Source organism: Mauremys mutica, chromosome 13 (assembly GCF_020497125.1).
Source record: "Mauremys mutica isolate MM-2020 ecotype Southern chromosome 13, ASM2049712v1, whole genome shotgun sequence".
In the NCBI taxonomy this organism is placed as follows: Eukaryota; Metazoa; Chordata; order Testudines; family Geoemydidae; genus Mauremys; species Mauremys mutica.
In genome coordinates, this window is record NC_059084.1 from 18,920,649 (window position 1) to 18,934,800 (window position 14,152).

Consider the following 14,152-nt stretch of genomic DNA (forward strand, 5'->3'; position numbering starts at 1 on the left):
AGGTAGGACAAGCAGTAATCTGCAGCAAGGGAGGTTTAGGTTAGGTATTAAGAAAAACTTTCTAACTATTCAGGTTGTTTAAGCTCTGGAATAGGCTTCCAAGGGAGGTTGTGGAATCCCCATCACAGGAGATTTTAAGAACAGGGTGGACAAACTCCTGTCAGGGATGATCTAGGTTTACTTGGTCCTGCCTCAGCACAGGGGGCTGGACTTGTTGATTTCTCAAGGTCCCTTCCAGCCCTGCATTTCTGTGAGTCTATGGGTGGGGGTGAGGGAGCCAGTCCAGCACGGGCTAGTAGCTGGAATAGTTCCCTTCACCCGGAAGCAAGAATGGGCTCAAACATCTGAGATCTGGGCACACGGAGGTGTGCTGTGCAGCATGAAGGCCACGGCAGGGCAATGGTAGGAGAGAATCCAGTGGCACATTTCATGAACCCACTGGCCTATCCACCTGGGAATGTAAGAGCAAATCCTAGGTAATGAGTGAAATGAGAGTGGTGGGTCTCAGGCAGCTCAAATCAAGGTCTCTCCTCTATGAAGACACATGGCTAGTGACGAGTGAATCGCCTCGGAGTTGCTGCACAACAATTTCAGGCCTAAGGAACAGTGTCTGGGCAGTGGCCTCTGAGGGGAACAACTTCGGGCCTAAGGAACAATGTCTGGGCAGTGGCCTCTGAGGGGAAGATAATGCTGATTCCCCGTGCTAAGCAGCAAACAGAGGGTGGTACCTCTTTTATCTGCACTGACAATGGGAGAATTCAGCCCAGCCGCCAGGTGCTCAGTAGAGTCTGCCTTACTCTGGAGGCTGTGGGGAAACTCTCCTATCTCGCTCTCTGGTGAAAGACAGACAAGCCAGGTCCCAGGCAGGGCCAGCTTTAGGGCGATTCAGCCGATTCCCCGGAATCAGGCCCCGAGCCCCTAAGAGGGCCCCGCAACATCCCGAAGGAGCTGCCGCCGAAGTCCCGCCACTGTCGATGGCAGCAGCACAATCATTGCCGCTGTCTTCGGCGGCATTTCAGTGGAAGGACCTTCCTCTGCAGCAGCGATTGAGCTGCCGCCAAAGAAAGCAGTGGGACTTCAGCGGCAGCTCCTTCGAATCGGGCCCTGCGGTGCCTAAAGCCAACCCTGGTCCCACGGATGGAGCAAAGCATCTGCTTTTCCCCTCTCTCCACTGGACCGGGAAAGCCCAGCAAGAGCATTTCTGGCCACACACCCCCATTTGCCCCCCTCATGCTGCCGCCCTGAAGAAAGGGAAGGGGGACAATAATGCAAAGCAAAGAAAGTAAAAGAACTCAGAGTCATTGTATCAGCCCTGTCCCCCTAATCTGAAGTCCCACATCCTCCATATCACACCCCAACCCCATATTGTGGGGGCCTGCACATCACACAGCCGAGTCCCAAGCTGCAGGAGACGCTCTATCCCAGCCCAGCCCAGAGGGTCTGGGTAGAACCCTCTCTCCCAATAGATGGAGCCGCTCCACATCACCCACCCCTGCCTGCACAGGCCTCCATGTGACTCACATCCCTGCCCCAAACAGGACCCATCAGAATCAGACACTCCTGTCTCAAACTCAGAGGCCCCCTCTATCCTTCCCCCGACCTCAAAGTTCAGGTGCCCTGACCTCAGACACCCCATCCCCCAAACTGGCGGTCTCGGCCCCTCTCCCACACCTTGCCCCAAGCTGCATGACCCCTCCCAGTGAGCTGGCGCTGGACGTGACTATGCTCGGAAAGTGAACAGCCTGAGTTTCCCCTCTCTGGCCCCTCCTCGTCCTGATGGCCCCCTGCCGAACTCTCCAGGTCATCACCATCAGCCAGCTCAACGCTGTGGCTACCAAAGCCTAGAAGCAGGGAACGAATCCCATGGTGATTCTTGGTTCCTGGCTCCTGGCACGGGGCGGCTGTGGGGCTATAGCAGTCTGGACTGCAGGGGACGCACAGATGAGCAGAAAGATGCTGGCGGTAGGTACAGATCAGAGATCATGCTGTTGTTTTCCATGAGGCGAGCACTTGCCACTCTGGCCTGCCATTTGACACTTGGAGACTTGGGCGGGTATCGACTCAGCCCTTTACTTGCAAGCTGATTGCTTTCTTAACCCAAGCCTGATCTCCCTATCTCCCCAGCATCATCTCACCACCACCACCACCAGCATCTACCATGCAGCAGCACCAAGCCTGGGTGTATTTGTGCAGCAAACACAGCCCTGCCAGGGTGATGCATCCATGCAAGATAACTTAGGTGCAGAACACTGGACTGCACCTTCCCAGCTGTCAAGCAAGGCACTCCTGTGTGGGACGTATCCCGACAAGTCCGCTAGGAACCCACAGATACTGCACACAAGCCAGATGACACAAGGTGCCCAGCAACTGGTTACAAGGTGTAGCCCAAGGTCCAGTGTGCTTCAGCAGCAGCAGTGAGAACTACAAACTGCTGCAAGCTGAGTGAACTTCCTGGTCCCTGGGGGATGTACCCACTGCCCGCCCAGCAGGAAGTCTGAGACGCTGGGAGCAGGCGGCAAGGAAAGGGAAGGTGGCTGGGCTTTAACCCTTTTCTGTGTTTCCTTCCAGAATCCTACTTTGTCCTGGTGGCTTGTCTGGGGGGAGGAACAGAGGTGAAGACCCATGGGCGCCAACGCAGAGCCCATTGAGGAACCCCCAAAGTTGTGTACAAGCCATGGGCAGGCTTACCTCAGCTAGAACCACCCCATACTGGGATGGTGGCCAGCAGAGGGTGTCCCTCTGTCACACTGAGCACACAGTCGCTCTTCTCTGGGGTAGAACTGGGATTTTTACCTCCAGTTTCTACTTCTAATTGGTGGTCCCTGATTCTGTGAGTCAGTCTCTCCCCAAAGAGAGTTGCACATTTCCCTGCCGTGAGGTAACCGGCTAATGGGATAGTTCTGTGGTAGATGTGATTTGATTTGCACACACCTGCCTATAAACACCGCCATGTTTAAACACACCCTCAGACACAGGACACACATAGGACACACGTCTTGCACCCCCTCCCATAAATGCACTTACGTGCATACGCACATTCACCCCTGCACAAATTCAAACACACATTTACATACACACCCGTACACACAGGCATATGCACCCTCTGCCCCAACACATACATGCCTAGGCATGTGTCCCTGGGCACACATGCGTGTGGCGTGCACCGGTCTCACCCATGTACACAGACACAGAGCCTTTGTTTTCGCTCTTTGTTTGGCAATGGCAATAAAAAGGGCTGTATCTCAGAGCTGGGAGACTGGGTTGGGTCTCCCCCCCTTCCCCTTTCAGAGCTCCCAGCCAGCAGGGCTCTGCCATCAACCCACTTTTCCATCACTGCCAGGGAGAGAACGGCCCTGGCGCTGGGGTCAGCCTGGCGGGAGTGGGAGCCCCAAAAGTGAGCAATAAAAGCCATGTTTGAGTTTCTAGCTTGGCACCAGTTACTATAGCTACAGCGGCAGCACCTTGCAGATTGGTTTCCATAAGAGCTTGGTTACTATTTAACATCTCCACCCACATTAGCCCTGATTAAGTGAATCAATAAGATAACAGGAGAGGCAGGTTTCCTCGCCCTCCCTCTCCACAACCCCTCCTGCCTTCACCTAGCTCCTTGTACACATATTTATTATTTTACACATTCTCTGTTTTCTGCCCCGAGGGTCCTATAGAATTAGTCGGCGAGACATGGTCAATGTAATCGCCCAGCTAAGCGCTAAGATGGAGGCTTTGTACGGTGAGTATGTGGGTTACCATCTTCCTTGCTGTGACTCTTGGCTCCGGGGGGCAGTCGTTGCTCGTGGGAACAAATGTCAGGGAAGGTAGGAGGCTCTGGGCTGGCAGTGTGTGTGGCAGTTACACTTCTGGGGCCCGATCCTTAGGGCCCTGCTCAGGCAAACTCCCACTGACTTGAGGAGGAGTTTTGCCTGAGTGAAGACCCTCAGGATTTGGGCCTTTGTGGACCAGGATTTAGGAGGTAGGGGAAGGTCTCTGAGCCTGGAAACTGGCAGGGGGAAGAGAAGCAGGGTTCTTGCTGGAAGTCTCTTCACTTTGCTTTGCGTGAGGCAGGAGGAATCTGTGCCATTGTCGCGCTCGGAGCAGCGCAGCGCAGCCGGAGGTGTCCCCTCCCTCACAAAACCTTGGCGTGCTCGGGACAGGGACTGGGTTTCTGCCTGCGAGCCCTGTTGATGTGACGTGTTCATTTCACCAGTGGGAGAACAAATCAAAGTGAAAGCCGGGCCCTGTTGTGGGTCGTGCAGCGCTCGGGTGACGTGTGGCAGGTCAGTAACAACGCAGGCTTTCGTCACAACAAGGCCTGGTTTCCCCGATAACAGGCAGAGATGGCTGACCATTGAGAGGGGCCGGTTTGTTGATATTGCGTAGTGAACGGATTCTAGGCTGCGGGCTTAGCCCACAAGCAGAAAATGGCCTGAACAAGGCACACACCAGAAGGTGTGTTATTGGTTAGGAACACCTGGGTTCTGTAGGAGATGCCAAGAAGGCCCCGCACTGTCCCTGCATGGCCGGGACGGTGTGACCCTACTTGTGCACACAAAATGAGCAATTCTGCACTATCCTCAGCGCCAGGAGACTGTTTTGCTTTGCCAAATGCTAAATGCCAAGAGTTTCACTTTAACTAGAGGGTGATGGTCACTTTCCTTCTTTGGATGCTGGTATCATTATTATTATACCCCTTTTTGACCCAAGCGGTGTAGCTAAAATTCAGAGTCCTGTGGATTGTTTCCATTAGGAGAAGAAATTGATGACAGAGGCAGGTATTTCTTCGGTGCAAACCTGTTTATTTACAAAGAATGTACAAAGTTCTGTTACCCTGAACACAGCAGGAGCCAAACAACAGAAGACAGTTTCTTTATTCACAGTTCCAAGCCTCAGGTCCAAGCCAGCACTCTGCCCAAAAGCTCTTCTCTCTCTTAGCTGTTTCTCAGGATCCTGCTCCCAGAGCTTCTCTGGCTGATTGGCTGTGTCTTTGGCTTTCTGCTCCTTCTCTCAGCTTCCCTGTTTTTTCTTGCTGCTTCTCTCACACATAGAGACACTCACAGCACCACCACTCAATGCCCCAGCCCCTGTGTTTGCTATATTCGTTTCTGGGGCAACCGTCTACTCAAGCCTTGTTTTTGGTGGAGGATCCTATTAGCTCAGCTATATACAAAGGAGCTCAATTGCTTTTTTACATTTATCCTGAATACAAAACAACTGTTACACTCACCAGCTTCCACGAGGTTTAACATTATTCATTTGTACTGCAGCAGGGCCTAAGGGACCCAATGTTTCTTTGGCAAAGTTGCCAGGGCCAAGGAGGGTGAAACAACCAGTTTGACTGCCAGTTGAGCCTGTCCATCCAGCTATCCTGCTTGTTCCTTGTGGTTCCATGCATACACAAGGAGCGTGGCACTAAAGGCTGGTCCTCTGGCCTGGCAATGGCTGGACACTGGCTCTGTCACTCTCCAGTCTGCAGGGCTGGCTCCAGGCACCAGCTTATCAAGCAGGTGCTTGGGGCGGCCACTCCCGAGTGGGGTGGCACTTTCAAGGATTCGGCAGCAATTTGGCGGAGGGTCCCTCACTCCTGCTCGGAAAGAAGGACCTCCCGCCAAATTGCCGCAGATCGCGATCGCGGCTTTCTTTTTTTTTTTTTTGGCTGCTTGCGGCAGCAAAACCCCTAGAGCCGGCCCTGCCAGTCTGTCCCTGTTCTGTGGAAAAACAGAAGCCTCCAGAGCTGTTCAGTCTGACATCTTGTGCCTGCCCTACAGTCACTAGTAGGAACAAAGAGCCAGCGTACGCTGGCATAGGGTCATTTAACATGCCCATATGCCCACAAACACCTGGAAGCTGTTTATCCAGGTGGGATTTTGATCACATTCTTTTGACCAGCCTGGAACTTAATGAAAAGATGATCACTTAAATATTCTCCAGATAACATTTCTCTAGACATGCACAGACATCTCTCCAGGACCTTCTTATTGGATCAGGTGCTGAGTCAGTGCAAATCCCTGTCACTCCATTTGCTTCCTGGAGCTATGTCAGTTTACATCACCTAAGGATCTGACCTATTGTTATACTGCTGCTGGGATAAGTTAAACACCCTCAGCAGGGCCGGCTCCAGACCCCAGTGCGCCAAGCGCGCGCTTGGGGTGGCATTTTGCCGGCAGGGCGGCAGGCGGCTCCGGCAGACCTTCCGCAGTTATGCCTGCGGGAGGTCCACCGGAACCGCGGGACCAGCGGACCTCCCGCTGGCATGACTGCGGAAGGTCCGCCGGAGCCGCCTGCCGCCCTCCCAGCGCACCCTCCGCAGGCACGTCTGCAAGAGGTCCCCCAGATCCGCGGGACCGGCAGCGCGCCCCCTGCGGCATGCCGCCCTGCTTGGGGCGGCCAAATTCCTAGAGCCGCCCCTGACCCTCAGTGAGATCTGGTGGAGCAGGAGAACTGAAGACATCTCATAAAGTACATTTAGGGGGTCGGGTCAGCTTGTCCACCTGTGAGTATCCTGTGTGTACCTTGGTCTGTGTGGCTGCAGTTTTTAATGGCCAAAAAGCCCAGCTGATTTCACAGAGCCATAGAAGTCAGAGGAGGGAAAGGACCTCCTGGGTAAAAGTGAGCGCTAAATTGGGTGATCAGTTTTACACGAACAGTATTTTGCTGGTAAGCCCTGCTTTTGTGTGCCCAGTCCCGCTGCATAGGCGGATAGGGTCATGGGATGTTCAGGAACCAGGTCTGTTCTGTGAGCAGCTCAAACAAATCTTGGCACCTCCAGAAACAATGTGCACAAAGGGGCTGATCCTGTAAGGATCCTATTGACCTCAAGAGGGGAAGAGGGCACTGAGCACCCTGCAGGATCAGGCCCGAGCTCATGATGATTTTTGCTGGGCATACAGAACGCTCAGTGCCCCCCAAACACCCCTTCTTCTGAGGAGCTTCCACCCTGGCTCAGACACACGCAGAAGAGCTGGCCCCATAGGGGGATGGCACAGGCCGGGGTCTGTGCTGGAATCTCAGAGGGGTTATCATTGAAAGGCTTGACATGGCCAGTATGTTTGAGGAGGCAGGAGACAGAGGTGCCTGGGGAGAAGCAGGGTGTTTCAGGCACAAGAGCAGCAAGGGGGAAAGGTGCAAAGATGAGAGCGGCTGAAGGAAGCAAAAGGAGCAGCTAGGAGGGAAGGGTGGATGGCACAAAGGAAACAAGGTGATAACGCGTCCTTGGTCTGTCTTGTCCATTTAAACCTTCCGGGCAGGGGCAGGTCTGTTACTATGCACCCACCTCTAGGCCCTACTGCAACAACAACAACAATTCATAACGTAGGTAGGAAGTGCTGAGAGGGGGGGGGGGCAAGCTGAGCACAATGATGGAGCTTGTACTTGCTGCAGAAAGTGGCTGCAGTGCTAGAAGCTGGTTGGATGCCCCCCTGGTATGGCCATCTCATTGCCCCACCTCGCTCCCCCTGGCTAATGCATGATCACTCCCCTTGCACATCTGCCAATGCAGCTTTATCCAGGCTAGTTTTCAATGATTCAGGCAATTTTCTCCCGCCACCTGCTCCTCACGAATGGACCCCCCCATCTGTTTTATCAAGCAGGGCTCAAGCTGTGTATGTCTAGCTGCAGAACAGGAAGGATTAGAGTGATTCTCCCATGAGGGCCTGTCTGGGAAGCTTGGAGGTGCAAGGTACCCTGTGTTTGGGTCTTCCTGCATTGAAAATGTTTATATGTTTGACTTGGGGTGCGGAGCTCTCTCCCACCCCGTAATGAGCAAGTCTTTGCCTTCAGCCCTGCTTGGCTGATAGTATTGCAAATGGCTGAATGAGCTGTTAAATCACTTATTGATAAAGTCACTGTGTCCCCTTGCATCTGGCTTTAACATGGACAGCGGTTTGCCAGCCTCAAGATATAGAAGATTTCCTGGGAACTTTTTATCAAGCTGAGTCAAATATTGCTGCAGCTAATTTTCTCCTAGAATCCAGCCCCGATCAAAAGCAAACGAGAGGCCGAGAAGAGCTGGCAGGTTGCGTGCAGGACACATGTGGGAGGAGAACGCTGCCATATCAGCTAGACTTGGGAAGAATTGTTCCACATCCCACCTGCAGGGTTGGTCTGCCCATCTGTTTCATGGATAAACAAAGGAGATCTCGCAGCAGACACTCGCTGTTTGAAAGTCTGTCGCGGGAAAGACCTGCCAAGTCTGGCTGAGTCCGAGGCCTTTGAAAAAACAACAAAAAAAGAGCGTCCGAGACCAAAGCAAGAGGAGCCACTGAATGCTGGCAGAAGGAGGGGAGCCCTCGTACACCGTTAGGTTAAAAAGTTATCCAAATACAAGCAGAGGAAGGTTTGGCTGAGAGCAGGGACCCAGGGAGTGTCTGGCATGAAATGGAGTTTGGGGAAAGGATTCTTCAGATTAAAACTGGAGTCTTAATCCTGCATGGACACACTTCAAATGGAGCTTCAGGCTAGCCTTTATGATAGATAGATAGAGAGATGTGCACGTGGTGCACTGGCCAGACATAGCCACGGAAGCAGTGCCCCTGGGCAGGGGAATTCCTTCCCACTATAAAGCTGGTGAAGGTGGCTTAGCTGGTGAGGAAATGGGCATGTTGGAGGGGATGCAGCAGAACGGAGTGTGCTACACTGAGTCTGTGCTGGCTCAACTTGGCCACTAGTATAAGTTGGGGCTGTTCCTTAGCAGGGTGGCGCAGGATCTGGGAGCCACAGCCAGCTTTCCGGCAGCCCACCCTCCACGTTGTCCTAGGGGAGTTTGCATTCAGTGGAGATCTGGAGATCTTTTTGGAGACATTTTCAGGCTGTTGAAAGGTGCCTCATCCACGGCTTTGATCCCGTTCATCCCCCGAACAGGGGCAGCATTGACAGCAGCCACGTGCACCAATATGCGCCGAATCGCTCCCCACATCTTGAAGCAACGTCCTGCAGGACGAGAGGTGGGTTCAGCCTCCGTGGGTCACTCAGGCCCTATGCTTCCTTTCTTTTGTCAATTGCAATGGAACTGAGGAAAAATCCCAAAGCAAAGTGTTCCGATAACATCAAAATATCTGGTTCAGTCTTCTCAAAATGGAGAGTTTTTATTTTTCATTTCAAAATGACTTGTCAGACCAAAATTCAATTTTTTAAAAAATGTTTTAAAAGGCCAAAACTGGGACAAAATGTTTGGTTTTACGTAAACAAAATGTTTCAATCGACTCCAAATTATTTTTGCCCCCAGAATTTCATTTTGTTGGAGAATTTAAAGGTTTGTTTGTTTCCTTTCCATTTTGCAATGGCAAAAAATTCGAAATCGGAGAATTTCCCGCAAAATGGAAAATCTGGTTTCTGCCCAGCTGTATTTAAAAGACTCCAATGATGCCCTGGTGCCTCTATTTGGGGGCTGTTTGGTGGGGGGCTGGCAAGGCATCTCCTGACTTCTCACAGAGCAGAGCATGCTAATTTTCCACACAAGGCAGGAACTGTTATCGCAGCATCATTCTGTCCCGAGAGTCAGTGTGGGCTAGTGGTTAGAGCAGGGATCTGCAACAGAAGTCAGGAGGCCTGGGGTCTGTTACTGATATTGCCACTGCTGAACTTGGCCCCGTCCATCTGTAATCTGGGTGTAATGCTAAGTGAAAGGCTGGGAGACCCTTATGGGAGAGGTGCTAGAGAAGTGCTAAGTATTATTAGGATTGACAGTTGTGTCAAGGGTTTTCTTTTCCTTGTTCCACAGTGGGAGAGAGGAAGAACAAAGTGCTAATGATGTTGGCAATTACCCCATTTGCAGGTGCTGGCTCAGTAACTGTGCACACAGATTAGGCAAACAATCGCACATGAAGTCGAACACCTAAATTAAAAAAAAATGACTACTATGATTATGATTGATTGAGTGTGTGAGTGACATTATGGTAGCGCCCTGAGGTCATGATGAAGATCTGGGCCATCAGGTGCTATACAAATATAGGGGTGGATATGCTTCCTGCCCCAGGTTGCTTACAATCAGTTTCTATTTTAATTCCAAAAAGTCAGCTGCCAAACTGGGAGTGAGCACCCCAGGGTGTTAGATCTGTGGCAGGATTTACCTGCCAGAAAACAGCTGAGCAGGGTGTCTTACTACTTCAAGGAATAAGCAAGGCTACTTAAACACTAAGCAAAGGATAGTTCTTTACTTTAGCTGCCCTGGACATAGCTACCATGCTGTCCCTTGGAGCTCAGAGGCTCTTTATTTGTGAAAACATCCACACTGTATAAGGAAATGCCTGGGAGATGGAGCTGAGAACATGCAGTGCCTCTGTACAGGGACACAAGGAGAACTCGTTTACTGCATTTGTAGGCGGTGTGGAGATCTTGAGATGAAAGGCGGGTTGTGTGCAGTTTTGTAGCAATGCAGATGACAATAGTGATACTGCCATGTTCTGAGCTATTCTACACAACTCCATGGCATTTTTATAAGGGGGTGAAAGAGCAAAGTATCCTGTCATAGACTGTAAAATGTACCCATGTACTGCATGAGGCCTGTGCAGCATTTAAAGTCCCATTTCAAGCCTACTTTGAGGTCTTCTTGTCTACACTTACTGGGGGTTCGACGAGTAGCGATCGATGCAGTGGTGGTTGATCTAGTGATCAGCTCACTCTCCCGTCAACTCCTGTACTTCACCTCAACGAGAAGAGTAAGGGGAGTCAACAGGAGAGCGTCTCCTGCCGACATAGCATAGTGTAGACCCTAAGAAGATCTAAGCTACATTGACTTGAGTTACACTACTAACATAACTCAAATTGCGTAGATTAGATCGACTTTCCCACATAGCATAGACAAAAGAGGATCTCACCCTGAATCTGAAGCAATATCCTTTATTCCACCAGTATCTGATTTTAAGGGCAGGTCTGCACTACGGGGTTAAGTCAACCCAAGGTACGCAACTCCAGCTACGTGAATAATGTAGCTGGAGTCAACGTAGCTTAGGTCAACCTATCGCGGTGTCTACACCATGCTGAGTCGACAGGAGAAACTCTCCCATCGACTTATCTTACACTTCTCATTCCGGTGGAGTACCGGAGTCGAGGGGAGAGCGATCTGTGGTCAATTTAGTGTGTCTTCACTAGACCCACTAAATTGACCCTGGTGGATCGCTCGCCACAGCATCAATCCATGGTAAGTGTAGACAAGCCTAAGTCTCAGTGAGTTTCATTTGGAAGCAACAGCACTAAGTGGGTGGACAACGTGGCATGCTGCTGGAAGTCCTAGTCAAATAGCTCTTTAAATATAAACTGAATAGCACCCAGCGTCTTCCAGAATGGTGGTCCCTCGGTGCACTTTACACTCTATACACAGAGCCCCCATGAAATGCAGCCCACCTCCGGGACACAGGACAGCATAAGGCACAACAGCAGAGCGGAAATTTGTATTGCAAATATTTTTGCCTCCTAACAATAGCATTTCCCTATACCCTTGGTGACTGTCTGGCTCCCACTGATAGGCCTTGCTTGGACTGTAAGGCCCTGTCTACACTAGGGACTTTCTCTACAAATGCCTCACCACAGGAGACACCCGCTCAGCACCATTCATGTTAGCAATGCTGGGACCTCTAGTACAGCAGGATCCCCAGTTGCCACTTTCATGTAACCCTGTTCAGAGCAGGTCTAATCAACATGGTGCTAAATGCTGGCAGTAGCCAGCAGCTCATCTATTCTGGGACTCTTATCACTGCTGACACTGGTGGGTGGGTGGATGGAACCCATCTATTCTGTTTCCCTCTGCCTTTAAATGATGAGTCTCTAGTCTGCACTCGTACCCAGTATGTAGGAAAGCTCCCTCAGCCTCCATGTATCCAGGCACTAATGGGGAACAGAATCACACTCTGTAAGTTATTAAGGAGTTTGGGTGGTTCGGGATATTGGGAATTGAGTACAAAGGTCTCCCCCATAAGTCACCAATGTCAGTCCTGATCCAGCCAAGGCTGACAGTGACTGAAAGTCAGTTCAGTGGCCTGTTTGAGATCAGCTGGGAGCTCAAGTCCTGCCTCTAGTGGGCATGTGGCTGAAAAAAACCCAACAATGCCACTGCCGGTGCTTGTGGCCCTACTTGTCACACACAAGCTGGCAGCTAGTCTGCTGCAAGCCCAAGGACTGAATGATCAGGGAGACCAAACTCTCCTCTGGTGGTCCCAGTGGATCCTGGTGGGGGGCACATTCTCAGGGTGGCACAAAGGAAGCTCACACTGCTGCTGCTTAGCCCTGCTTATTTTGTGGCAAGACAGAGGACTTCAGTCTGCATGACTGGCAGCCCAGCTGTGGTCTGAGGTCTCTAAATAAAGCTCAGCAGCTGGACCAGGTTGTGCTGCTTGGTGCCCTGCCACATCCCCACTGTCTTTGTGTTGGTGCCGTGAATACCCCGATAGGCACCTCTCAGTGTGTGTCTCTGTCAACCGCTGCCACACTCAGAACTGGGCAAGTAGTAGGGAAAAAATGGTGAATATTTTTGTTCAGGCTCCTTTTGTGTTTTCTTTCCTCAAATATGCTAGCAAACAAGTTTCCTGGCAGGAATGTCTGTGGAAACAGTGAATGTTGTAGAATATTCACGGAAGGCAAATTTCAGGTTTGTGATTGCACCAGAAACTTGATTCGAAACAGTACCCTGTCACCTACACGTCCAATCAAACCAGCTGAAATTCTGAGACTCAACTCTTCTCAGGGAACTGCTTATGCACAAGCTTCAGATCAAGAATTAGCCACAGAAAGTATTCAGCAAACCACTTCAGTAATGAAGAAACTTAAAAAACCTGTGATCTACTTTTGGATAATTTGCAAAGATTAAGGGAAGTGACTCCGTGCAAAATGATTGATTTAGTGCTAGTTGCTATGTAAAGGGCCATCTGCGGGGAATGGACCCAGCAGCTCTGTATATAAAATCATGAGCCTCTGCTGGATTAGTAAACCTCTGTGATTGGTGTAGCCATTAGAGGGGTACAACGAGCCATGCTGTGCTAGGGTGGGTCAGGTTACATCTAGGAGTAGAAAACAATCCCAGAGAGACAGGGAGGAGAGGCTCCTTTCTGATACACACAGTCCCCCCACATCCACAGCAGCCAGACCTCTCAGCAGGACCCACTGTTCTTTTGGGGTGGTTATGAACAGCATCACCTCCCAGCATCACAACGGGATGGGGATTAGAAATGTCCTTCTCCCCTCCCACCTGAGCATTGTGTAGGCGAGGTTCTCCTGTAAATAATGGTGCATAGTGCCTGCTTCAAGTTAATCCATAAATACATACACAAATGGCACAGGAAGGACTTACACTTTATAGCGCTTGGTAATCCAGTGAGCCTAACACAGTGTCAACAGCAGTGCAAAGAAGCAGGAGGTGACTCTCTTCTAGGGGGGAGGAAAATAACCAAGAGGTCGGTGAGGCCCAAATGTTCAGAATCATGCATGTGCTGGGGCGCCCCTGACACGTCTGTGGAAATACCCTGATGGCGTGAGCAGCTACACTAAATCCTCACCCCAAAGGCTAGTTACCCAGCCCATCAGCTTGGGTAGTGTCTACACTGAAGTGCTACAGCAGCGCAGCTGTGCTGCTGTAGGGGTTGAAGTGTAGCTATACCATAACTATCAGAGGGTGAGGTTTGCTAGGAGTTGTGGGTGCAAAAAACGTAATTAGATTTCAGAGACAGCTGGACAAATCTATGAGTGCGACTGCATGATGAGGTTGCTTGGGATGGGAAAGGGACAGAAAAGGGCAGGGCTCAGCAGCCCTGGGGCTCACTTCCAGTTTATGTCTTATGTTCCTAAAAGCTCATGCATCAGGGTTTCAGCTGACTACCTACAAGGGTCAGGAATTGATTCCCCTCCCCCCAGTGTATTTTGGGAAGATTTTTTTTTTTAATCTCCTTCCTCTGGAGCATCAGGGACAGAGGTCCTGGAACAATTTTGATAGTAGGAGGTGCTGAAAGCCACTGAACCAAACTGTAAACCCTGTATATTATGGAAACCACTTTAAGCCAGGGGGTGCGGCAGCACCGCCAGCACCCCTAGTTCCAGCACCTCTGATCAGGGATGGCCATGGCTGGAGATGGGACATTGGCCAGGTGGGCCAGGGCTCTGAGGTGGCACCAAGCATTTCCTGTCTGCAGTGCTTGGCTGGCTGGTTCATGCTCACATGCTGAGGGTCTAACCG

The 14,152-nt window shown here is 51.1% G+C and overlaps 1 protein-coding gene across 1 annotated transcript in view; it reads left to right on the forward strand.

Annotated features, from left to right (window-relative positions):
- Positions 1-3,625: 3,625 nt before the first annotated feature.
- The window catches only part of HNF4A (hepatocyte nuclear factor 4 alpha), a 69,188-nt gene continuing 58,661 nt past the window's right edge, over positions 3,626-14,152 (forward strand). Inside the window, exon 1 of the mRNA XM_044985458.1 lies at positions 3,626-3,730. Within this exon, the coding sequence (XP_044841393.1) occupies positions 3,682-3,730 (49 nt within the window). The 5' untranslated portion in view covers positions 3,626-3,681. The remainder of the gene's footprint in view (positions 3,731-14,152) is intronic.